The sequence below is a fragment of the Cannabis sativa genome, chromosome 7 (genome assembly GCF_029168945.1).
Source record: "Cannabis sativa cultivar Pink pepper isolate KNU-18-1 chromosome 7, ASM2916894v1, whole genome shotgun sequence".
Classification (NCBI taxonomy): Eukaryota; Viridiplantae; Streptophyta; class Magnoliopsida; order Rosales; family Cannabaceae; genus Cannabis; species Cannabis sativa.
The window spans coordinates 57976293-58002917 of NC_083607.1; the positions used below are offsets into that span (position 1 = coordinate 57976293).

General features: G+C 29.0%; 2 protein-coding genes and 1 pseudogene across 2 annotated transcripts; 2 read left to right on the forward strand and 1 right to left on the reverse strand.

The window, feature by feature from the left end:
* Positions 1-1180: 1180 nt before the first annotated feature.
* On the forward strand, positions 1181-1675 carry LOC133039779 (uncharacterized mitochondrial protein AtMg00310-like). Its single transcript, XM_061118728.1, has one exon. The coding sequence runs from the start codon at positions 1181-1183 to the stop codon at positions 1673-1675; it is 495 nt and encodes a 164-aa protein (XP_060974711.1).
* A 132-nt stretch (positions 1676-1807) lies between these two features.
* Positions 1808-2960, forward strand: LOC133039780 (uncharacterized). Its single transcript, XM_061118729.1, has 4 exons — positions 1808-2290; positions 2457-2509; positions 2613-2788; positions 2893-2960. The coding sequence occupies exons 1-4, from the start codon at positions 1808-1810 to the stop codon at positions 2958-2960; spliced, it is 780 nt and encodes a 259-aa protein (XP_060974712.1).
* An 11392-nt stretch (positions 2961-14352) lies between these two features.
* On the reverse strand, positions 14353-18093 carry LOC133039911 (G-type lectin S-receptor-like serine/threonine-protein kinase At1g61490; annotated as a pseudogene).
* Between the last annotated feature and the right edge of the window lie 8532 nt (positions 18094-26625).

A 26625-nucleotide genomic window follows, 5' to 3' on the forward strand; every position in this document is an offset into this window, starting at 1 on the left:
ACAAAATGGAAAAGTTGCAAAGTGAGGCCCAATACCCTTTGTATGACCGGCCCTATGCATAGGAAATTCCATTTGTAGTTTCCATTATTTTAATGCCATACAATTCTAACCTAAACCTAGAGGGTTTTCTATAAATAGAAAGTGTTGGCTTGAGGAAACTAACACACACATCTATGATCACTTTGTTTCTCTCAGAAAAAGCCTCACACGCCACCTTCTCTCTCTCTCTTTTCTTCTTTGTATTTTCGAAAATCCTTGAGTGATGAGTAGTGCCCACACACATCAAGTGGTATCTCAATCATAGTATGGAAGACTATGGAAATTCTACATCAAAGAAGGAGAAAAGAAGATCCAGGTTCAGATCTTGGTGATGCTCTGCTACAGAAAGGAATCAAGGGCTAGAGATCTGAACGGAAGGAGTCATATTATTCCGCTGCACCCACTGTAAGGTTTTCTAACTTTATATGTGTTTATTTTCATTGTTTTAGAATTCATATTAGGTTGTTAATCCAACATACTTGTTAGTAAATCTAGATCCTAGTAAAATAATTTCCAACAATATTATGGTTGCCTTTGAGATTATGCATTATCTGAAGAGGAAGAGAGTGGGAAAGGAGGGATATATGGCTATCAAACTTGACATGAGTAAAACGTATGATCAGGTTGAATGGATCTTTATTGAAAATATGTTGGTCCGAATGGGGTTCACTCAACACTGGGTGCAATTGATAATGTTTTGTGTGACTACAGTTACTTATAATGTTACTCATGGTGGTCATGCAATGGGGCCTATTACTCCTGTTAGAGGGTTGAGACAAGGAGATCCACTATCTCCTTATTTGTTCTTAGTTTGTGCTGAGGGTCTCTCATTATTATTAAAGCATTATGAACATCAACATTGGTTGACTGGTTGTCGTGTTGCTCGTGGTGCTCCTATGGTGTCTCATATGCTTTTTACGGATGATAGTTATGTCTTTTGTAAAGCTAATGAGAATGAAGCTCAGCATGTACTTCGGCTTTTGCATAGCTATGAAATTGCTTCGGGCCAACAAGTTAATTTTGCAAAGTCATCTGTTTTTTCAGCAAGAACGTTAATATGGATGTGAGTGACCGTGTGTGTGGTCTTATGAGGCTGAATGAGGCTTCGGATGATAGTTTTTATTTGGGTCCCCCTTGCATAATGGGGAGAAATAAAAATGACATTCTTGGTTTCTTGAAGGAGAAAATGAGAAAGAAAATCTTTAGTTGGGAGACTATGTTTTTGTCTAAAGCTGGAAAAGAAGTCTTGATTAAATCAGTAGCTCAAGCCTTGCCTAATTATGCAATGAGGGTGTTTCTCTTGACCAAAGAAATTCGCTCGAGCCTTGAAGGTATGATGGCAAAGTTCTGGTGGAAATCTCAATCGAGTTCAACTAGTAAGGGAGTAAGTTGGGTTAGTTGGAAGCGGCTTTGTCAACATAAGAATTTTGGAGGGCTTGGCTTTCGGGATCTTCGTGACTACAATCTCTCTTTTTTGGGAAAACAAGGTTGGAGGTTACTTACTATGGAGGATACGCTTGTGGCGAAAATTTATAAAGCAAGATATTATCCACAAGGTTCATTTCTTAATGCCGAGTTGGGACAAAATCCAAGCTTTATTTGGAGGAGTATTTGGGAGGCTCAATCTCTTGTTTGAAGTGGTGCTAGAAAGTCTATTGCTAATGGCTCTTCGGTTAGTATTTTACATGATCCTTGGTTGCCCCATGATACTAATCCGTTTGTTTTAACTGATAATCCTGGCCTTGTTGATCAATATGTTTCAAACTTGATGGTGATTGGGGAGAGGTCTTGGGATGTTGAACTTCTAAATGACATGTTTGAAGAGAGGGACATTAATTTAATTAGAAGCATTCAACTTAGTCAAACTCGGGATATTGATGGTTGGTGTTGGAACATGGAGCCTTCGGGGTTCTATTCGGTCAAAAGCGCCTATAAAGTTCTTCAAGCTTCAAAAGGAAATTGGCTATTTTTGCAAGATGATACTTGCTGGAAGAATTTATCGAAGTTACCTATTCCACCCAAAGTTCATCATTTCTTGTGGAAAGCTTGTTCAGGATGTCTTCCAACGAAGGTACAACTTCAATCCAAGCATGTTAATGTTGATCTCTTGTGCCCTTTTTGCAATATGCATGTTGAGACAATATTTCATGTACTTTTGGACTGCTCTGTCAAACTACCACCGGCTGCTGGTGTGGAGATTGATTTTGGCAGCTGGGTTTGTGCTCTATTCGATGGCTGCCGTGAGGAAGTGGTAAGTGAAGTTGCCATGGTGTGTTGGAGCATTTGGAAAACCCGAAATGAAGTGCAATGGCTGAATAAGTCTCGGCCTGCTTTGGAGGTGGTGAAGTCGGCAAAACATGTCCTTGGCCAATGGAAAATTACTAAGTTTGAGTCACCTAATGCTCTATTTGTTACAGGTGACATTTCAAGCAGTAGTTGTTGGCGTAAACCAGATGCTTTTACGGTCAAGGTGAATGTCGATGGAGCTAGTTTTGAAGCTCATTAAAATTTGGATTTGGTTGTGTTGCTCGTAACAGTCATGGTAAGCTCCTTGAAGTTTTTTCTGCGAGTAGGTGGGGTTGTGTAACTCCTGAAATTGCAGAAGTCATTGGCATCAAGGAGGCTTTGAGTTGGATAAAGCGTAAAGGTTGGGAGAAAGTGGTTGTCGAGTCAGATGCTTTGGTTGTGGTTCAAGCAATTAATAGTTCAATCCAAATGCCATCCCAATTTGGTTTATTGGTTGAGGACTGTCGTTTTATTTATCTAGTTTGAATAATGTCATTGTGTCCTTTGTTAATCGATCTGCAAATAGGGTTGCCCATTGTGTTGCTAGGGAGTCTTATTTATTATCAGGTTGTACGTATAATGAGCTTAATGCTCCGTCTTTCTTGTGTGACATTGTTAAGGCTGAGGCCTATTAATTTTAATGAATCCTATCTTTATTCAAAAAAAAAAAAAAATTATACCTATTAGCACTATATGTGTGTGTGATAAGATAATGAGTAGATAATATACATGGAAAAAAATCATAGGAATATATATAAGGAATAAAAATAAATTGATAATCCCTATAAAAAACAAATTATTAGTATGAATAGGCTAAATAAATAGTGGTAATGAATTCGGTTACATTTTATGTATTTATTATTTATGAATATAAATGTATAGAAAAAACTGTTTCTGTCTATTGATTTTCATCATTAACTGTAATAATATTATTAGATTAAATAATAAAATAGTTAAAAACAAAACAAACAAGAAAAATTGAGAAAATTGAAAAATAGAAAAAATAGTCATATAATCCGCCACCTCACCTAACAACAACATTATATAAATATATAGATATAGATTCTTTGATTGCATAAAGCATAAATTTATGACACTTACTATTTCTTTATTAGTAATAGAGTTACATTTTGTTGTTAAACCGAATGAGAGATTGCATATAATTATTATTAAATATAAAAAAGGAAGTGATGCATACAAATTCTTGTCATACTATAGGTTTACTTTCATGATTGAAGATGAGGCTGAAAAGGCGACAAGTCTCCTTAAAGGGCAATTGGGGGGGCATGGAGAATCAGCAAATCTTCCCTGAGAAATTAAAATTGGGGTGGTAAGAATAAATCTTAATAGTGTTCAGAATGACACCAAAACTGTTGTGAACAAGCTTCATCATCATCATATATGGTAGACATACATACTAGCCAGCCATCATCAATTTTCTAATATTGTTAGTTAGCAACTAACTAGTACTTGTGGCCTTTGCTTTTGGAAACACTTTGCAACACTCATTTTCAAGCTTTTATATTCCCTTTTCTTGTCAAGACTTTTTCATCTTTTCCCATCTTGTTTTGTGTTTTTAAACATCTAATTGATGTATACACTTACAATCGTTCAATTGGTGTTATTTGTTATCTTCTATTGTTATTAGGTTATCATTTAAATTAGTGTAATTTGTGGAAATTAAAAAAATACACACTATCAAGTAGTATAATTATCTCATAAAAAAAACTCATGAGCCATGACATAAATGCCCAGCAAAGAGATTTTATTAAGTAGTATAATATGAAAGTTACTCTTAATTAGTGATGATATATGTAGTGTTAGGTTTAGGTTTTGTAATTAGTTTAATGACTTATGAATCCAATGCACAAAGAATACATATAAGCATTTCTTTCTTTAATATGAAGAGAAAACCTATATCTATTTATATGAAAAAAATATTAGAATATTTTATTTATGGAAATTATTTCTAATTAAGGAAATGATTTTCTATTTAAGGAAATAAACAAATAATTGATTTTCTGTTAAATGAATATTTTATATTCATTAAATCTGGACAAAATCAATTATGTAATATTCTATATATGGTCAGATTTCTATATTCATTACCTGATTTGATTTCCTGAATTAATTGTCAAAATATTCTGACAATTAATGTGGCGCAGATACTGATGGAGTATCTCACCTATAAATATAGGGTCTCGGTCCCCGAGCTCCTCACTCATTCTGTTCATAACAGCAAATTCCATCTAAAGAGAGTTGAGAGAGCGAGGAAGCCCGATTACCCACATCAACCAGTTTCCTTTGCAGATCAAAGCTTATGTGGGTTTGAAGCTCAAGAATCAATGGCTGGAGGTATTTCGATCCTTATTCATAGTGTATATATGTTTGATTTAATTCCGCATTTTATACATAAACATATATATTTCAGTTTATACATTTAAATGTCTAACAGTTGGCATCAGAGCGGATTATATATCTCTGCCTTGATTTATTTTGAATTTCATATATATATATACATACATTTACGGGGTTCTTCATTTATAATATAATATATATTTTATATATATACTTTCATATTATATAATTCCCGATTATATATATATTCATATACTCAATTTTTTATATATACATATATATATATATGTTTCTGAGTATACACTTTCATATTATATTCATTGATTTCTTTCCATATAATTGATTATCATATTCTTTTATATATCTTTATGATATTTTATATGGTTTAATGTGTATATGTAAGTATATATGTATATATATACATATCCAGTATTGGTTTTTGTTTGTATATATATTTTATATACATTTTCTTTTCATTTACGTATATATATTCATATTTATATATATACTTTTATATTAATATTTCATAATCTATATGTTCATATATATATATATGCACATTCATATTTATATTCATATACTGTGTGTATACATATAATTTTCATGTATATAAGTTTATGTATAATACTCAATGCTTTCATATTTTTGTTGCATAAAATTGTATGTAATACTCTCTTTCATACATTAATAATGATTTTATGCAGTATATATACATTGTATACGAGTATATATATACATGAAAGTTTTATTTTTCGGTCTATAATTTTTCCGTTTTCATTTTCGGTATTTATTTTAAATCCTCTATTCATTACTATATTCATATAATATTTTAGATCGATTTTATGAATGAAAAGGATTTAAAACCCATCTGAAAACTAAAAAAATTCTCTTAAGAACACGATCGGACCCGAAAGATTTTTTTATGAAATTAAAGTCTACATTTTACGTGTTTTCGATGCTTGAAATCAATATGGATCTCTTAATTTATTCATTTAGATCATTTTGGAATTGGTTTCATGAATTTTGGTCATCGGTGTTGTTTTCATGGCAGTTTTTCAAAAAAAAAAAAAGGAAAATTAAGAAAAATTTAAGAAAATTCCGAAATTTTGTTACTTTGATTTATTTTTGGAATTTTATTTTATTTCCTTATTTTTGTTGATTTAGTCAATTAAATTACATTTGTTTAACTTTCCATTCTTATTTAACATATATCTTCATATATTATATGTTATTTAGTAATAAATTATTATGGAAAGTTTTTAATTTGGTAAATTAATTACATGTTTTATTTTTACATGTAATTACAATAATTGTGATATTTTAAGAATGTGAATATTTAATTATTCTACAATTAAGTGCGCAATTATTATATTTATTTACCAATTAAGTAATTTATTGATTAAATTAATTGATAATCTGCCATTAAGTATATTCTTTAATGTTGCATTTAATTGATTTCATATAATTAATTGTACTAATTTGTATATTTACCTTATTTATACAAATTAATTATTAGTACAAATAATTAAGATATTATATGGTTATAAATGCATAATTAATTACATATCATGGAATTAAGCATTTAATATATTATCATACAATAATTGTTTTAATTTGTATTTATTTGGAAAATTTATTTTTAATACAATTAATTTTGATTTGTATGATTTAAATGCTATACATAAATTCCTTTTATAGTGCTAGATATATCTAGAAATGTTCAAACATTAAGATAGGTTGAATATTTTATCTAGCACATTAAGTTTCATAAAACTTCATAAAATTATTCATAAAATATTCATAAAACTTCCTAAAATGAATAAAATATGAATAAAATGTAAGTAATTTTGTGGTTTGACATAAGAAAACATGAACTTGGGACAAATGCTCATATCTAGAACGGTTTTTAATGATCTTCGGACGACCACACTAGGAGCACTAATCTCAGTGATTGTCTACTATGTTAATAACGAAATTACTTTTAGGTAGAGCCCAATACCTAATGTCAAAGTGAAAATATAATTTTATATAATTAGGGAGTAGCCACAACATCCTTATTTGTATAAAATTATACATTAATTAAAATTCACCTTAATGGACATAACTTGTAATTAATTATATAGGTATAATAATTTTACCCCACAGGGATTTTATTATATTTGTATAATTAATTAGGATAATATGTTAAATTAAATTCTCTTAATTTACCCCACAGGGAGTTATGGGGATTTAATTTAATAGTGTTATCACAAATTTAATTAAAGATAGATAATAAACCTTCATTTTCCAAAACTAATTGTTTAATTAAATCTATCATAAAGTTCATCTAATTTTATTAAATTTAAAATTTAGCCCACAGGCTATTTTGGATTTAGTAAAATTTTAATCTTCAGTTTATACTTTGGTGTCTAGTGAACCACATAATTTTAAATAATTAGGGAGTAGCCACAGCATCCTTAATTATATAAAATTATATACATTAAGTGGATCAAGATCACATAATGGACATGAATTATGTGAACATAATAATCTTACCCTACAGGAATTTTATTATATTTACATAATTAATATGTTAAATTAAATTCTCTTAATTTATCCCACAGGAAATTATGTAGATTTAATTTAATAATTTTATCATAAAGTATAAAATTTTGAAACATTTATAAATAATTAAGTGTTTCATACCTTTCATTGAGATAGAAATATTAAACTTTAAGTTTTTCATAAATTGTGTAAATCTATCATAATCTACATCTAAATCTAATCTTATTAAATTAAAAATTTAGCCCACAGGCAATTTTTGTTTAATAAGATTTCATATGTAAGCATGTTTATTCATTGGTAAAAACATGATTAATTTAAACCTCAAAACTATATATGTAATTTTATTACATCACTATTCATAAATTTCTTCCATACCAGTAGAAATTTCCAAAAATTTATTCTGATAACTTAATCTAAAATGTACAGTTTTTACTGTATAATTAAGAAAAATAAATCACACTTTATTATCACCAATAAATTTTAATTTATTGTGTATGAATTCATTCTAATATAGTTAATGTGATTATTAACACATAGTGGATTATTTTAGATTGTTATTCCACATTCATAATTTCTTGCAAGGTTTACAAATAAACCTAAGAAAGTCAGTAACTGTGAGCAAATCTTATCCACAGACAAGATAAGTTCTCACATTTAGAAGTTTAAGGAACAAGCAATATAGTAGTGGCTTTGTTTTAAAATTGGCAAAGACCTTTATGTTCCAAGATTCTATTGAAACTTGATTTAGACACATTTAGAGGTCTTTACTACAAATGATGTCACTCATAAAGATATGCAAGTTCAATCTGACAATAAGAAAAGTGTTATTAATAAGAATTCTTCTACATTATAGCACCAAAAATTATGGAACATATCTTCATAAATAGAATAAATGTTAGTAAATGGTGGGGGATCTTCATTACACTAGATTTTACTAACTTTATTTAGAACTTGTGTGAATTTCATTAAGAATATGTATTCCAACAAGTCAAAATTGGTGCATACTAGAATTCTATCATATTAGAAATCATACAAGTCAATTAATTTTGAAGACATGGACTCAAATTTTGCATCTCTTTTTTAACGATTACTCACATAAATAATTTTTCTACAAAAGTATAGATTTATATGTTTCAAAGACATTTAAATCTTAAGTAGAGAAATGGTGCATTTTGCATATTAAGATAGTGAGATCAAATATAAAATGGAGAATACTACATTAAAATTCGTGAGTATGGATAAACTCCCAGTCTATTTGCAAAGTTTCTTTAAAAGCATGGGTTCATTGCCCGATACATATGTTTGGTACACCCAAATTATAGTGTGTAACAGATTTAAGAAACTAAGCATTTTTTGGACATGGGGTGGAGCCTACATAGCAAACTCCAATCTTTCCTAAATCTTTGTCTATTGATACTCAACAATGGGGTGTACATATCGAATCGTGTTCTAACCAAAGTTGTTTCTCAAACATATTTTGAGTTGTGATAAGGTTGAAAATTGATAATCCCTATAAAAAACAAATTATTAGTATGAATAGACTAAATAAATAGTGGTAATGAATTCGGTTACATTTTATGTATTTATTATTTATGAATATAAATGTATAGAAAAAACTGTTTCTGTCTATTGATTTTCATCATTAACTGTAATAATATTATTAGATTAAATAATAAAATAGTTAAAAACAAAACAAACAAGAAAAATTGAGAAAATTGAAAAATAGAAAAAATAGTCATATAATCCGCCACCTCACCTAACAACAACATTATATAAATATATAGATATAGATTCTTTGATTGCATAAAGCATAAATTTATGACACTTACTATTTCTTTATTAGTAATAGAGTTACATTTTGTTGTTAAACCGAATGAGAGATTGCATATAATTATTATTAAATATAAAAAAGGAAGTGATGCATACAAATTCTTGTCATACTATAGGTTTACTTTCATGATTGAAGATGAGGCTGAAAAGGCGACAAGTCTCCTTAAAGGGCAATTGGGGGGGCATGGAGAATCAGCAAATCTTCCCTGAGAAATTAAAATTGGGGTGGTAAGAATAAATCTTAATAGTGTTCAGAATGACACCAAAACTGTTGTGAACAAGCTTCATCATCATCATATATGGTAGACATACATACTAGCCAGCCATCATCAATTTTCTAATATTGTTAGTTAGCAACTAACTAGTACTTGTGGCCTTTGCTTTTGGAAACACTTTGCAACACTCATTTTCAAGCTTTTATATTCCCTTTTCTTGTCAAGACTTTTTCATCTTTTCCCATCTTGTTTTGTGTTTTTAAACATCTAATTGATGTATACACTTACAATCGTTCAATTGGTGTTATTTGTTATCTTCTATTGTTATTAGGTTATCATTTAAATTAGTGTAATTTGTGGAAATTAAAAAAATACACACTATCAAGTAGTATAATTATCTCATAAAAAAAACTCATGAGCCATGACATAAATGCCCAGCAAAGAGATTTTATTAAGTAGTATAATATGAAAGTTACTCTTAATTAGTGATGATATATGTAGTGTTAGGTTTAGGTTTTGTAATTAGTTTAATGACTTATGAATCCAATGCACAAAGAATACATATAAGCATTTCTTTCTTTAATATGAAGAAAAAACCTATATCTATTAATATGAAAAAAATTGAGAAGATATTAAAAAAATTAACAATAGGCTTATGTTGCATAATACTTTTTATTCATTAAATAGAAAATATATATATATATATATATATATATATATATAATGGCCACTCTAAAAGGTTATCATACTGTAAATATATAAATATGTTTTTTCTTAAAAAAACAATGTATAATTTATCAAGAAGAGAAAAAATATTCGAACTTAAGAGTGCACTTGAGAATCTAACCTTATCTACAATGTCTTGTGTTGAGGTTAGGTCACCACATAGACTAATAACTTAACTTTATTATTCAAATGAAATTTAATCATCTATTTCTGTTCATTATTAATTAAGAAAGAAACACATAATTTAAAACTAAATTCATTTATGACAAAACATATCAATAGAAAATAGAAATAATAGAAAGAGTCTATTCTTCTATAATAGGTCTACTTAAATATCTTTATATATTAAAAGTGCCTATCTAACGACATTTTTTGGTTTAACATTCTTGGTTTAACAGAATATACTTAAAAATAAAAGAATATTCTGTTAAATTTAACGATTAGGTTTGATCTCCCGTTAAAAAATAAACCCAATAATTAAACCCAAAAAATTAAACAATCTTTTAAATAAACAATCTTTTAAATATCAATAATCTCTTTTTAAATTAAAAAAATCATCTTAGCCACATATCTCTCTAACAAACTTATCTTGGGAGAATATTAATAATTTTTTTATTTATTTTTTAAAAAAGAAAAATATAGATAAAATATCTAGAAAAGATAATATAAAAGAAGATTGATTGTGTTGGCTAAGAGATTTTTGGGCTTGGGCTTAAAAAAATAATAAAAAAAAAAAGATGAAATGGGCTGTAATTAGTATTTACCTTATATGATTGTGCTTATTTTTAATTTTATTTTTAATTTTACCACCAAGAAGAGTAGGTTGAAAAATATTAGAATATGAAAATATTATTGGTACTTATTAGTAATTTGCAAAGAATGTGAAAGTCTATAAATATATAGTTGTGTAGCTATTATTAAATATGAAATGAGATAATAGAACTTTTTTCTAGGGCTGTACATATATTTTCGTAAACCGCCTAAACCGAATAACCCGCCTAAACCAAACCGAAAAAAATTGCCAAAAAAAAAAACCGAAAAAACCGACGAAAAAAAAAACCGCCCAATCTGCAAATTGGGCGGGTTGAAAATAAAGTAACCCGCCCAATTAAACCGACTTAACCCGAAATAACCCGAATAACACTATCAATTTTCCATCTGTCCTCTCTTTCTCTCTTCCATATATGTGGGTTTCTTATTTTTGATGGGTTTGAATTTTCTAGAGCTTTTTTTATAGTTACTCTTCTGAAAACTAATCCATTCAGGAAGTGGGGATTTTTTATTTTATTTTTTTTGCATTTCAATCTCTACAAGACAAATTTAACATCTGACATTTTTGATTAAGATCGAGAGAGAAAATAGAGAAAGAAAGAAACAGAGGAAATTTGATATCATGTTGGATCTTAATGTTAATATCAACAAGTGCCGATTTAACCTACGAGAAGACTAAGGAAAGAGGAGCAGAGATGATGATAATGGAGGTGAAAGAGAAATTGCAGGAAGGTTCCACAACCCAAAAAAAAAAAGTTTGGCCAGTTTGGGCGGGTTAACCCGACCAAACCGCCCAAACCGTTAGTCGGTTTACAATTTTTTTTTTTTTTAATTGGACGGGTTGTACTTAAATTTTAGCAACCCGAACTTTAGATTGGATTAGAAAATATATAGGATAAACCGCCCAAACCGACCGATGTACAGCCCTACTTTTTTCAATTAGAAGATTAATGTACATTTTACTATTAATAACATACATTATTATAACACAACTATGTTTTACTTACTAAATATACTGACACATATTTTATTTTTATAAAACAAATCGTTCAAATAATTATACTATTTTAATTATTAATTAAAATAAAAAACTAAAATATTAAATAAAACTAACACTACGTGGCTTGGCACGTAACAAATGCACAAAAACAAAAATACAGTTTCACGGAATTTTAAACATTTTTACGATTTTTTTGATTTTATTTACATAAAATACGGTCTTGTGTTGAAATTTTGTTCATTTGTTGTTAATTTTTTGTTCATTTGTATGTTATTTTTTGTTGTTTTTTTGTTGTCATTTTGATGTTATTTTCATGTTACTTTTATGTTGTTTTCTTATTGATTTTATGTTATTTTCGTGTCATTTTTTGAAAAACCGTAAAAATGTAAAAAAAATATTCTTTGAACGTGAAAATGTAAATATTTTACAAAAAATGGTGCCTTATGTAATTATTCATTTTCCTATATAGGGATATATATGTATGGAATACTTCTTAATGGGTATTAACCTAATTACTAAACAAATTTAACTATAAATATTAATTTTAAAAATATCAAATTATCGAATTTTGATCTAATAACAAATAATGAAATCACAAATTTGAATTTCTATGCTTAATTTAACTACTTAATAAAAAAAATATCAAAAAATATCTCTTTTTACACTATATGAAAAATATGTTCATACAAAAATATTTAACTCAAACTCAACTTTTTCTTTTCTTATTTTTCTTGCTAAAAATTTTTTGTATGTGGTATAGTGGCTGTACCCTAGTATTGAACGTTCATGCTTATCTGTTAAGCCTTGTAAATAGGTGTATGGGCACCTAATTACAGGTCGGAAATTTTATGATACGTTATAGGCATTTCTTACTGAGTCTGTCGACTCACAGTTCTGCTTCCATGTGTAGGTAAAGGAAAGGAGAAAGTTGAACATGAGTGAACCTGGGCTCGGATGGGATTGTACATGTCAAGCAGCGCGACCTGGAGTGTTCGGTCTCGGGACATCTGGGGATTGTATTTTGGTAGTCGTTGTGCAACCTGTAATAAATGTATTTTGAAATATTTACTTTTAAAAAATTTGAAAACGGGATCTCAGCACTTGTAAATATTTTAATATATTATAAAGTTTAGTAATTAATATAAAAGTTTTAATTTGACACGTCTTTTGAGAAAATTCTTTGATTAGCAAAGATTGCACTGTAATTGAAAAAGCACTATAGCGTGCCTTAGCATTAGGGCGTTACACTAGGGGTGGGCATCCGATCCAATCCAACTTTTTTTTCCTCATCTGATCCAATCCAATTAGTAATTGTATTTGAAAAATCATCATCTGATCCAATCCAATTAGACCTCAAAATCCAATCCAATTACTAATTGGATTGGATCGGTTTTATAATTGGATATCCAATATACCTAAATTTCAATATTAGCTTAAAAATATAAAGAAAAATACGTAAAAAACTATGTATCACTTTTTATTTAAGTTTAATACTTCATAAATATACTATTCTTAAAAGTGTGTTGTAGCTAAAATTTTTACATAATTAAAACAATAACATTTCTAAGTAATAAAATAGAACAATACATCATGAAAATAAGTACACTAAACAATCAAGTGTTACAAATTCAACATACAAAAAAAAAAAAAAATCTAATAAAACTATAATAAATATTTATTATATTTTTCAATATTTTTTATTATATAAATAATTTTTTGATATATATAAATGTAATTGGATTGGATGATGCCCATACCACTATTGGTATAATTAAGTAGCAGATCCCTTATAACTAAAAAAAATAAGATTTAAGGAATATCGCTAACCAATCGTAGGGCGCCACCTATTAAAGGTGTTGGGCACCATTGGTGTCCAATAACAATTAATGCTATTTAGTTATAATTATGTGATACTTGATATTAAAGTTATCATTTCGAAAAAAGAGGTAAAGTAGGCTTTTGTTAAAAATTAATTAATATTTTTTAATAAAAAATTTAAATGTGGTAAAAAGCAATTGAAATATTATTTCAAGTATCACATACAACTGATTCTTTTTATTATTATTATTATTATTATATCTTAATTTTTTTTTTGTAAAAGCCAAAAACGTTAATGTATATATATTGATTGATATTTTATGTATGTATATAAACAAAATTTACGATTAATTATATTTTATTTAAGTTTTAATATATTTTTTTAGATATTATTTTTTATTTTCAATTTTTTTTAGAATATCAATTTGAAAAATTATTAAAATAATAGTAAAATATCAATTTGAAAATAATTTACGAGATCCCAGAATAAAATATACTCTTTTGGATTTATCATAAAGTTTTATTATAACAAGTTATTATTTTTATTCTATGATTTAAAGTTTAATTTCCACATAGTTTGTGCTTAGTCGCTATGGGTGGCGTTCCTTATGTTAAGGCGTTACATAACCATAGAAACGATGTACCTATTTATTATATTTACTACTGTTGTTTTTTAAACAAATATTTTCACTGTTTTAGTTACTATGTTTTATTGGATCACTACAATTTTTCATTTCTAGGTCTAAAAAAAAATAACAAGGAGAAGATGAAACAGATATAAATTTATGAGACATGAGAGATTAATTTCAGTCAAGCCAACACAGTACATGGCTCATATGAAAAATATAAGTGATGAAATTGTTGGACAAATATGGCTTAGTTATAACAATAGTGATTCTCATTGAAATGGAATAATTTAGATTATTCTTTTATCGAGGTTCAACCATTGTCATAGTAGCAGAGCATCTAGTATTAGTAGAAGAAGAAGTAGCAGTTCCTGAATTATGAGTAGTAATAGTAGTAGTAGAAGGTTGGAAAGTGAAAATAGGTTGTTTAGGTTGAGGTTGATCAAATATTTGATTAGTTAACATGGAAGCTACTTGTGCCATGGAAGGTCTATCAGAAGCAAAGTCTTGAACACAAAGAAGCCCAATATGTATGCATCTCATCATTGTTTTTGATGATTCATTAATACATGACTCACCCAATGCTTCGTCCACCAATTTAATTCCTCTACTTTCACTCCAAAGTTGCCATGCCTGCACATTCATTCATCCATCATTACATTACATCAATGTACAAATTACAATCTTGAAACAATTTTAAAATTCATTCACTCACATATGCAATAAGGCCTTGGTATTGCTCCTCCTCACCCTTAAAGCTTGTGTTCTTTTTCCCGCTTATTATCTCTAGTATCAACACGCCATAGCTAAAAACATCAGATTTCTCCGAAAAGATTCCTCTCAGTGCGTACTCTGGAGACATATAGCCGCTGCAATTCATTCATTCATGTTAATGAAAATTGAGTTCAGTGTTTTATTTGTACCATTTGAAAAATACAGGGTCTATTTTGTCGTTTAACAAAATAGAGGATCCAATTAGCAATTTTTACAAAATACAGGGTTCAAAATGATATTAAAAAAGAAAAGGAATAATAATAAGAAAGAGATATGATATGATGATGAATTGATGATGCTTACTTACATGGTTCCTACCACCCTATGAGTATTTGCTAGATCTAAGGTGCCCTCAAAAATCCTTGCTAACCCAAAATCAGAAATCTTTGGATTCATCTTTTCATCCAATAGAATATTACTAGCTTTCAAATCTCGATGTATTACCCTTAAACTGGAATCGCGATGCAAATACACAAGACCTCTCGCGATCCCCTCAATAATCTTGAACCGCGTGCTCCAATCGAGATTTGCGCTTCTTCTTCTTCTATCATCTGAACACAAAACAACAAATTAACCTAAATAGTTAAAACTAAAACTTACATTGTTAAACATGAAGACAAAACCAACTAACTAACCGAAAATGAAAGTATCTAAGCTCTTGTTGAGCATGAACTCATATATTAACAACTTCTCCTCATTCTCAATGCAACAACCAATGAGCTTAACAAGATTTCTATGTTGAAGTTTGGAGATCAATATCATCTCATTCCTAAATTCTTCATCCCCTTGTGATGAGCTACTAGAGAGTCTTTTCACAGCAACTTCCTTCCCATGTAATTCTCCCTGAAATTAATGCAAGCAAAACTCATTACTTCACTCACTCCCTCACTCGTGCAAAACCAAATCAAATCTCAATAAACCAATAATTGACCTTATAGACAGGACCAAATCCTCCTTGACCAAGTTTGTTTGCAATACTAAACCTGTTTGTAGCCATTACTATACTATCCAAATCAAAAAAATGAAGCTCAGGTTGATCATGATCATCACCTCCTCCTCTCTTCAACTTACCACTTGTCCAAATCAAATCATTATTCATTGCAATTGCTGCTGATTTCAAATAACAAACATACATATCAAGTAAAACAACATAAACATAATCATGAAGATGAAGATGCAAATTGAATATCATATTCTTACCTTTCCTCTTATTACCATTTTTTCTCCTCTGCAAACAGAAGACTACAACAACCAACAATACCACACCAGAAATCGCTACAACAACTCCAACCATGATCTTAATCTTGTTATCATTATGTCCTAATTAAAATCAAAAAACACACAACATTTAACAACAACAACATCAATAATAATCTTGATCAACAATGTCACATTGTTCTTACCTGGTTGTTGCAGTAGCAGTTGTGATTCGAAACCCGAAAGGCGAAAAAAGAGATCATCTCCAGTAGTATTGGATTCAAACTGTGTAATATCAAGAAGAGTGTTTGAATCTGACCAAACCAAACACCCAATTCCATTGATGAATGAATAAGCTATGCATGAACAGTTATTCAAACACAATTTATGACATGAATCAATGCTGTTTCCACCATTTTCCATGTACTCATAAAAATCAGGAACACAAACCTCTCCAATCACACCAAACACATCATCATTCTGATCACCATTGTTATTATGGCAAAGATTCAACTCAGATTCTCTAACACAACCCCCACTCCAATTCCCTTCACTCCATTCCTCCATTGATTTTGGCTTAAACCCTTCCAAACACTTACAGATTGGAGACTCAGTGATCTTACAAACCCCACAAATGGTCCACAAATTCCGTAACGATCGCAATTGTTCTGACCCTGATAGCTAGCGTACCAGTAACCTCCGACTCTGTCTTTGAACATGATTATCACCATTCCCTCCGGCGAAAGCAAAACCTTGGAAGCAACGGAATCGTTATACCCATTGTTGAAGTAAAGGTAAGTCGTTCCTTCTTCAACATCTTCAACAAGATTGTACGGACTTTTATACGAAGAACCCATTTCAGGTACGCCTGTGAATTTGAGCTTATCCCAAGGACCGCTCCTAGAGTAAATCTCGGATCCGATCCAAATTACTGCCTCCGGTGGTGTCTTCTTCGCTATGCCGAAGCTGAAGTTTCCCGGAGACGGATCAGTTTCGGATTTCCAGGAGATGAGTTTGTAGTTCTCTCCGGTTTTGAGGTTGAAACCGAGGACTGAGCTTGGTAAGAACGTGTCTCCGATGTTATGGAAGCTCTGCCATAATACTGATCCTGAAATGGAGTCTGTGAGGACTAAGTTTCCATTGTTTAACAGTATAGCTTGTGTGGTGTTTGATGAAATGTCTAATTCAGTTGACCAGATTACAGACGAGTTTTGACTTGATAAAAGCTCGAGATTTCCATTGATGAAGCTCATTTGAAGAAATGGAGAAGTGAGAGAGGAGAGTGGGGTTTCTCTGTTGGCAACCCATACAACTGAATGAGGAGAAGAATCTTCCTTGTACCAAATACCCAGATAAAGATTTGAAGAATTTGTTGGGTTGAAGAAACCCAATTCGAAAACTTGGTTGGTTGAGACCAGAGTTTGTTTGGGAGAGAGTGGTTGTGATGAAGAAGTAAGATTGTTAGAAACTGCATATGTGGATGAACAACATAACAGAACTACAAACAACACAGTTAGAGTTAAAGAAGAAGAAGAAGAAGAAAGTGCCACCATTTTTAACAATATTAACTAACACTGCATATATATATTATATATATATTTATATGATGATGATGATGATATTGGTTTTGGTTTTTAGTTTTTACTTAGTGGAGCAGTAATACTAGTAAGCTTTCTTCAACAAAACAAACTCAACCAATCAATACCCTCCAACTAAGCTTTCTTCAACCCATAGAATCAAAATCCATTCTCTCTGCAACTGAATTGTTTAATTAACTATATGTGGTACGTAGAGATATGTTATCTCCATTTATAGAAAAAAATGTACATAGATGATGTTCTCCATTTGTTCAATTGATGTGAACATTAGTGGGAATAGATCAAATGCTTGACTATTATTTAATAATGTCTCTATCTCCATTATTCATGCATGTATTATTCAATTTGACGTGTACGTTGGTGTGAAAGCTCAAATATTTGAGTATTATTAAATAGTAGAAATTACGACGAAATTATAAGAGTGACTTTTTTATGACATCAATAAATAATATTATAGGGTTATGGATATTTTTATTCTTTTATATTTATGTGAGATTTTTTATGTTATATTTTTGTAAAAAAAAAAAAGAAGATAGAAATCCTATATTTCTAAAATAATAATAAGTGTTGCTGAAAATATCACCGAAAAAATTCCCAGTATCAAAAAGTTAGTATCGTCGGAAAGTCACCAAAAAAGCTACCAAAAAAGTCATTGTCGTCGAAAAAGTCTCCGAAAAAGTCACTGGAAAAGTCACTGGAAAAGTCACCAGAAGTAATGTCTCAGATATAAACAAAAAAATAACCGGTTCTATAAAATAATGAATAAAAATAAATAACACAAAATAACTTAAATCAGTTATAATTGAAATATAATCGGTTCTATAATATAATGAACAAAAATAAATAGCACAAAATAATTCAAACCAATTATAATTAAAATAGAACCGGTTCAATGACAGTGTTATAATGAATAAAAACAAATAACACGAAATAACTCAAACCGATTATAATTAAAATAGAACTGATTATATAACATAATGAGTGAGTATTTTTGGGGTAAATAAATATGGTATGTATGTAATTATTTAGTAGGTTGGAGCATGTTGAATGAATGTTTTTGTTTGAGTTATTTTATTTAACTAGTTTTGTGTGTGTGAGTTTTTATCTTAGTTACTTTACATAACTAGTTTTTCTTGTCTCAAGCTTTTTACTAGTTGATAAATATAATTGGTTTCTTTATATTATATTTGAGTTATTGTGTGTTATTCTTTGTGTTTATTTATTTTATTATAGAACCAGTTCTTTTCATATTTATACCTCAATATTTTTTGGAATTGATCTCTATTTTTTTTAAAAAAAATTATAATCAATTTTATGAGGTATTATGTGCTCTGAGGTATTTTATTGTGGAACTAGTTTTGTTTTTAATTTATATTTCAGTGTTTTAGGAACTGATTTCTCTTTATTTTTTTAATTATAATCAATTTGAGTTATTGTGTGTTACTTGCTTGTATTCATTATGTTATATAATCGGTTCTATTTTAATTATAACCGGTTTAAGTTATTTCTAGTTATTTGTTTTTATTCTTTATAACATTGCTATAGAACCGGTTCTTTTTTTTTTTTTTGATCAAGAAAGAACAATCTTCATTAATCACAAACAAATACAATCCAAACTAACCAAAAGCTAGGTAGCAACCCCGTTTTTTTACATAAACATTCTCTCTATGTATCTCTTCTCATGAGCTTTTAGGCTTCTTTTTTAGCTATTTGTAATCTATAGTACACTATTTTCTTAATTTCCTGTGTAACCTTTGTTGCTGTACTTGAGTAATTGTTGAAGAGGTAGTTGTTTCTATTGCTCCAAATGCTGTAATTCATGGCAGCCATTATCGAAATATGAATCTGTTGTTTCTTATCACTACTGGTTTGCAGCAGCCACTGCTGCCAACACTGGAAACCAGTCAGTCATCTCCTAATTTCCAGCCAAATGCTCACCTGCTCCACCACCTGCTGTGAAAAACAGCAGTCAAAAATAGATGGGAATTTCTCTCAGCTGCTGCATCACACACTGGGCAGCTGGTGCTGTCAAGGGTGATCTGAAATTGCACAAACTTGTCTCGAGTTAGAAGCTGAGAGTCGATAGCTTGCCAAAAAAATGAATCTGTGCTTCGGCATGTTTAGGGAGCTCCAAATACATTTGCTGAACTCAGACTGAGTTTGAGGTAAGCAACTGTTATATAACAGAGAAGATTTAAACCTGTTCACACCAGCCGTTGCCTTCTCAATTGCTTCCCGAGTGAACTGGTTCTATTTTAATTATAACTGGTTTGAGTTATTTTGTGTTATTTTTATTCATTATGTTACAAAACCTGTTATATTTCAATTATAACCGGTTTGAGTTATTTATTTTTATTCATTATGCTATAGAACTAGTTCAATTTTTAGTTATATCTGAGACATTTACTTCTGGTGATTTTTCCAACGACATTGACTTTTCTGGTGACACTAACTTTTCTGGTGACTTTTTCGGCACCGGTGACTACTTTTCCGGCGAAACTTATTATCGTTTTACAAATATGAGATTTTCACTTTTTTTTTTTACAAAAATATAGCATAAAAAAGCTCATATAAATGTAAAGAAAAAAAAAACCCATAACCCCATGGTATTATTTATTTATGTCATAAAAAGTAAGCTATACTACCTTTTCCCATATTTATGAAAAAACCCCTAAAAGTAGAAATTACACAATATATGAAAAAATTATAAGAGTTTACTTCTTTTTTTTACAAAAATATAGTAAAAAATCCCATATAAATATTAAAAAAAATTAAAAAATGCATAACCTCATAGTATTATTTATTTATGCCATCAAAAAGTAAACTGTTATAATATTCTCATATATTGTGTAATTTCTACTTTTATTTAACTGGTTTTTGTGTGAGAGTTTTTATCTTAGTTGCTTTACGAAACTAGTTTTTTTGTCTCAAATTTTTAACTAGTTGATAAATATAACCGATTTCTTTATATTATATTTAAATTATTTTGTGTTATTATTTGTGTTTATTTATTTTGTTATGGAACCGGTTCTTTTCATATTTATGCCTTAATATTTTTTGGAATTGATCCCCATTTTTTTTAAAAAAAAAAATATAACCGATTTTATGAGGTATTATGTATTATGAGGTATTTTATTGTGGAACTAGTTTTATTTTTAATTTATATTTCAGTGTTTTAGGAACTGATTTCCTCTTTGTTTTTTTAATTGTAATTGGTTTGAGTTATTGTGTGTTACGTACTTGTTTGTATTCATTATGTTATATAATCGGTTCTATTTTAGTTATAACCGGTTTGAGTTATTTCATGTTATTTATTTTTATTCATTATAATATTGTTATAAAATCAGTTCTATTTTAATTATAACTGGTTTGAGTTAATGTGTTATTTATTTTTATTCATTACGTTACTAAACCAGTTATATTTCAAATATAACCGGTTTAAGTTATTTATTTTTATTCATTATGTTATAGAACCGGTTTTATTTTTAGTTATATCTGAGACATGTACTTTTGGTGACTTCTCTAGTGACTTTTTCATCGATTGATGGTGACTTTACTGGTGACGATAATTTTTCCGGTAACTTTTTCGATGACACTAACTTTTCCGGTACCTTTGACTTTTTCGGTGAAACTTATTATTGTTTTACAAATATGGGATTTTTTTTTTTACAATAATATGGCATAAAAAAGGCCATATAAATGTAAAAAAAATAAAAAACTCATAACCCCATAATATTATTTATTTATACCATAAAAAATAAACTATACTACTTTTTCTCATAAATATGAAAAAACTCCTATTAAATATGTACAAAACTGAAAAAAAATAACCAAACGATTTTATATACATGTAGTGCATGGAAAATTGAACAACTTAAAATATAATTTGTGATTACTTTTTTCAAAACTATTTCGTAACTATGAGAAGATGACCAAAACTATAGAATAGATGTATAGAGAAGCGTCGAGAGAGCGAAGAACGAAAAGAGCTAATGTTGAATAAACTACTAACAAAAATAAAAGAATGATATTACCGAATGAAAATTTTGGGTTGAGTCGCGGACTAAGTCGCTCTCTCTAAGACGTTTTCGGCACTGCCCAAAAATGTGCAAGCAGACAGAATTTGCTAGTCGTTCCCAGGATAAAATAACTTAGTCATACTGTATCGATCGAAATCCCACTTGACTGTAGAGAACCGTCGAATACACCCTAAAAATTATGATATCGCAGATAGATTTTTAGAAAGAAGAACGTTTTCTGAATCGTGGAGGAATTGTTGCTAAACGTGTCTCATAACTGATACGACTAAGTATTCAGTTTTATATTAAACACATTTTCAAATAAATAAAATAAGGTAAAAAATAATTATTTTATTAAATAAATTTTCTACAAAAATAAAGTGTCACACCACACTAACTCGGTCAGACGGTGCATGCGCGCGTATGTAGTGGGTCTAGTGTGTGTCTCCTTACCCATTCACACAAAACTGGATACCCCTTGGGGCTCTAACCCAAGTGCCAAAGTTGCACCTTATATACCCTTGTAAACAAGGGTTCATATCCCATGTGAGACTCTTTCTTGTTGGGTTTTGTGCCCTAAATAAAACTCATTTCAATATAATCAGATTTACTTATTAATAAAGATCAGAAATAACATTTTATGTTGCATGGTTCACATGATTTATTTCATGATTATATATATAATGTATGAATTCTATTTAAGTCTAGAACATATGAATTTGTTAATGATTATAGTGTTGTCAGCACAGTGGAATATAATCTTAATTATATGTTCGAAAGCTTATTCCCTGATTTGTCAGTTCACTGGATTTAGACTGACATGATAATCAGCGATAGGTATTCTTACACCTTGGATAAGTGTTATGTCTTTTCCAGGGCATTGGCAAAGTAAACCAGTATCGGATGTATGGAGTATACATCAGAAGGGACCAATATTGAACTTTGATTACCGTAATATCTATTCAATTCATATCACCTATTGATCCTAGATCAAATGATCTTAATCCTGATATGGTTAGGTTCGATCTCAAGAGTATTATACGTGTTCTTTGATTTGTTAGTTAAGCCTACTTTTGGGTCAGGGTGATACGTTCATTTTGGGAACATGATAGTATAATTGAGTGGGAGCACTAACATAAATATGGAATCTATAACTTCTATAGGAATTTAGAAGTGAAACGATGATATCCTTCGAGCTTGGCTAAACAGAGATAAATGGTTGAGATCTCATTTCAATTCGCTGAAATATCATTTATACGGAGCTAAGTGTTTTAAGGATAAAATACATTGAAGGTGTAACGGTAATTTAGTACCTATTCAATGTAGATCATCTATTAGAGGGTCATTGATCAAATTAGGATTATAACAATGGATAACTAATAGCGTATCTATATCGTGGAACATATAGAGCGTTCTATATGACTGAGAGTGCAATTCCAAGTTCTAAGTGTGGATTCAATAAGGAATTAATAAGTTAGGGAATTTACTTGGTAAATTCGATTCGACTTATTGGAAGCTCGGTTATATTGGCCCATGGTCCCCATACTAGTCGAGACCATACTGCTTGTAAGACTCAGTTAATTGATTTTGATTAATCAATTATAATTCTAAAGTTAGACTATGTCTACTTTATGAATTTTCACTAAGCAAGGGCGAAATTGTAAAGAAAGGAGATTCTAGGTTTATTTATTAATTAAGAGACTTTATATGTCTAAATTAATAAATATATTAAATGAAAATATTATTTAATAATTAATTTTTAGTTATTAAATAATTAGAATTGGCATTTAAATGGTTAAATTGGAAAATTGGCATTTTTGAGAAAATAGGATTGAAAAATGATAAAATTGAAAAATTGCAAAGTGAGGCCCATTATCCTTGTCATGGCTGGCCACTATGCAAGTAATTACCATTTATATTTTCATTATTTTAATGCCATACAATTCTAACCTAAACCTAGATGACATTCTATAAATAGAAAGTGTTGGCTTCAGGAAACTATGACTTGTATCTTATTTTCTCTCAGAGAAAACCTGAACCAAGCCGCCACCCTCTCTTCTCTTTTCTTCTCTTCAATTTCGAAATACCCTAGTGATAGAGTAGTGCCCACACACATCAAGTGGTATCTCAATCATAGTGTGGAAGATCGTGTAAAATCCAACCAACAAGAAGGAGAATCAGCATCAAGGAAGGAGAGAAAGAGATCCAGGTTCAGATCTTGATTATGTTCTGCTACAGAAAGGAATCAAGGGCTAGAGATCTGAACAGAATGAGTCATTATATTTCGCTGCACCCAATGTAAGGTTTCCTAAACTTTATATGTGTTTATTTCATTGTTTTAGAATTCATATTAGGATGTTAATGAAACATACATGGTAGTAAATCTAGATCCTGGTAAAATATTTCCAACAACTGGCACTAGAGCCATGGTAATGATTTACTTTCATGAAATATGAATTAAAACGATGATATGTGTTGATTTGGATGGTTTCATGTTGATCTGTGTGTTATATGATGATTGATTGATGCTTGTGAAATTTTATGAAAAATAATTGAATTTTCGTTTCTGGAATTATTTTTATTGGATAGTTTGGAGAAAAAATTAAGCAATTTCCTTTTTTTACAGAACTGAATTTCGATTTTATTTGAATTAGTTATGATTTTTTGAAGTTTTGAAAAAATCGGGGGTGGTGACACACCCTTGTGCGCGCGGCTGGTTGCTGGTAGCACCCTTTGTGCGCCCAAGCAGCCCCTTGCGCCCAATAATGTGCACCAAGATGGTGTGGTACAGCTCACAATTTTTTCGTTTTTCTTCGATTTTTCATGCTATTTCATTGAATTAACTTCCGATTTTTATGTGTAGTTTTGTATTTTGATTTTTACTTTTCATATTTCAAATCTAATTATCATAAATAAATTAATTTGAATTTTTAAAATTAATTTTAGATATTAGTGTAATTTGAATTTGAAAATAGGTAAAGATCCTTTTTTGCTTACCTTTTTTTTTTCTTATTTTTTAAAATTTGATTATTTTATCTTATTTTTAAATCTAAGATGAGATATTAAATTTTTTATAAAATATTCTATTTTAAGTAATTTAACCTTATTTAAATTTAAAATAAGATTACTATAATCATGGTATTTTAAATAGAAATAAGATATTTTTGCTAACTTTTAAATTTTGTTATTTTTTACTTAAATTTAATTATAAAATCAGAATAGGGTATGTATTTATCATTTTATTTTATTGAATATTTAATTTATAAAATAACATGAAATTTAAAAGGTGGTTAGCAAAATTTTTGAAATGATATTTAGGTTAGTTGAAACCTAATTTTTCAAAATTGTAGGTTTAATTTTAAATTTTAATTTATTTTATTTTAAAACCGAAAATATTTTTTTATTTAAATATTATTTTTCGGAAATTTTTTTATTAATTAATTTAAAATTAAATAACTCCTACATCCAACTATCCAAATTCAACTTGTTGTAGGAGTATGTGTTTTAGCTTGTTTGTAAGTTTTCTAAAACCTATTATTGCTTGATCTAAATTGCCATGGTTAACTTGTTGACAGATCCAATGATCTAATTTTAACCCATGGTTCAATTGTTAATAGGTTAATTAAATAATTTGTAACAAGTAAATTTTACATTCTTCTTTCATCTGTGTATGACCTAGGATCCATCCAAATCTATATGCCTGTGTGAGCTTATATGTTTACTTTATGTTTAGATGCATATAGGTTGTTGCTAAATAAAATGTCACACCATGATAGATTTTATGTAGGCCCATTTAGTTTTTGGGCCTATTCAATTAATAACAGTTGTTCATTTTAAGGTTAAATTCCTCTCTTTTGGGCCTTGTGTGAGAGTTGGGGGCCAATAGAAGTGGGTACGACATACTGAACCCAGCTCCCCCTCACATGAACTACCCCAATTGTGAAGGCCCATTTGCCTGATTTGGATAACTGTGCTAGGTTAATTAAATTAGTTTAACCTAATAAAATTGATTAGCAACATAATTAACTTTTAAAATATATGAAATTTATTTTCATTTTAATATTTTAAAGTTAATTTTAAGAAAAACACTCTTAGTTTAAGATATTATTTCTAGATAAACTATTTGTATTTTTCTTGTATTTAATTAAATAAAGAATTTTAACTAACTAGATTCTTTCTGAAGCTTATTTTAATTATTTCTTAAATATTCTTATTTAAGTTATATATTAGTTATTACTAACTAATTTTTTTCTTATCAACTTAAATTTGAATATCTTTTGAATTTAAAATTAAGCTGAGGAATTCTAGGAGATGGTTATTGAAGATTCTAGAGATATTTTTTAAGTTGTTAAACTTAAAATGGAATATTCTTAAATTAGGTAGTTACCACTTAATTTTGATATTTAATTAAATTTTATTTGGAAATTTTTTAAGTTTTTTTTTAGATTCTTTCTATAACAACGTAAATTAGATATTTTCAAAATTTTGAAAAGATACTTAATTAAATTGAGATATTTTCTAGATAGTTATTTCTATACTAGTTATTATTTCTAATATTAAAATAGGAAAATATCATTGATTGTGAAATTAATTGTTTAATAATTAATTTTGGTACAATTCAAATTAAGAATATTTTTCCTAGTATTAAACTAGAATTTAATAATTAAACCTTCTCTATACTTAATTATTTATTTCTTGAATTTAATACATTTAATTAAATTGAAAATTAAATATCTAAGTTGATTTTCATCATGATACTTGAATATTGTTATTTTCATGACATTTAATTAAATAGAAAATTATTTTAAGTTGGAAATTTTTTAT

Excerpts from the sequence above, each read along its gene's own strand:
- LOC133039779 (XM_061118728.1), top strand. The coding sequence starts at position 1,181 with ATGGGGAGAAATAAAAATGACATTCTTGGTTTCTTGAAGGAGAAAATG.
- LOC133039780 (XM_061118729.1), top strand. The coding sequence starts at position 1,808 with ATGGTGATTGGGGAGAGGTCTTGGGATGTTGAACTTCTAAATGACATG. Across the intron at positions 2,291-2,456 it reads ATGGCTGCCGTGAGGAAGTG|GTGACATTTCAAGCAGTAGT; the intron begins GTAAGTGAAGTT and ends TATTTGTTACAG. Across the intron at positions 2,510-2,612 it reads CAGATGCTTTTACGGTCAAG|GTGGGGTTGTGTAACTCCTG; the intron begins GTGAATGTCGAT and ends TTCTGCGAGTAG.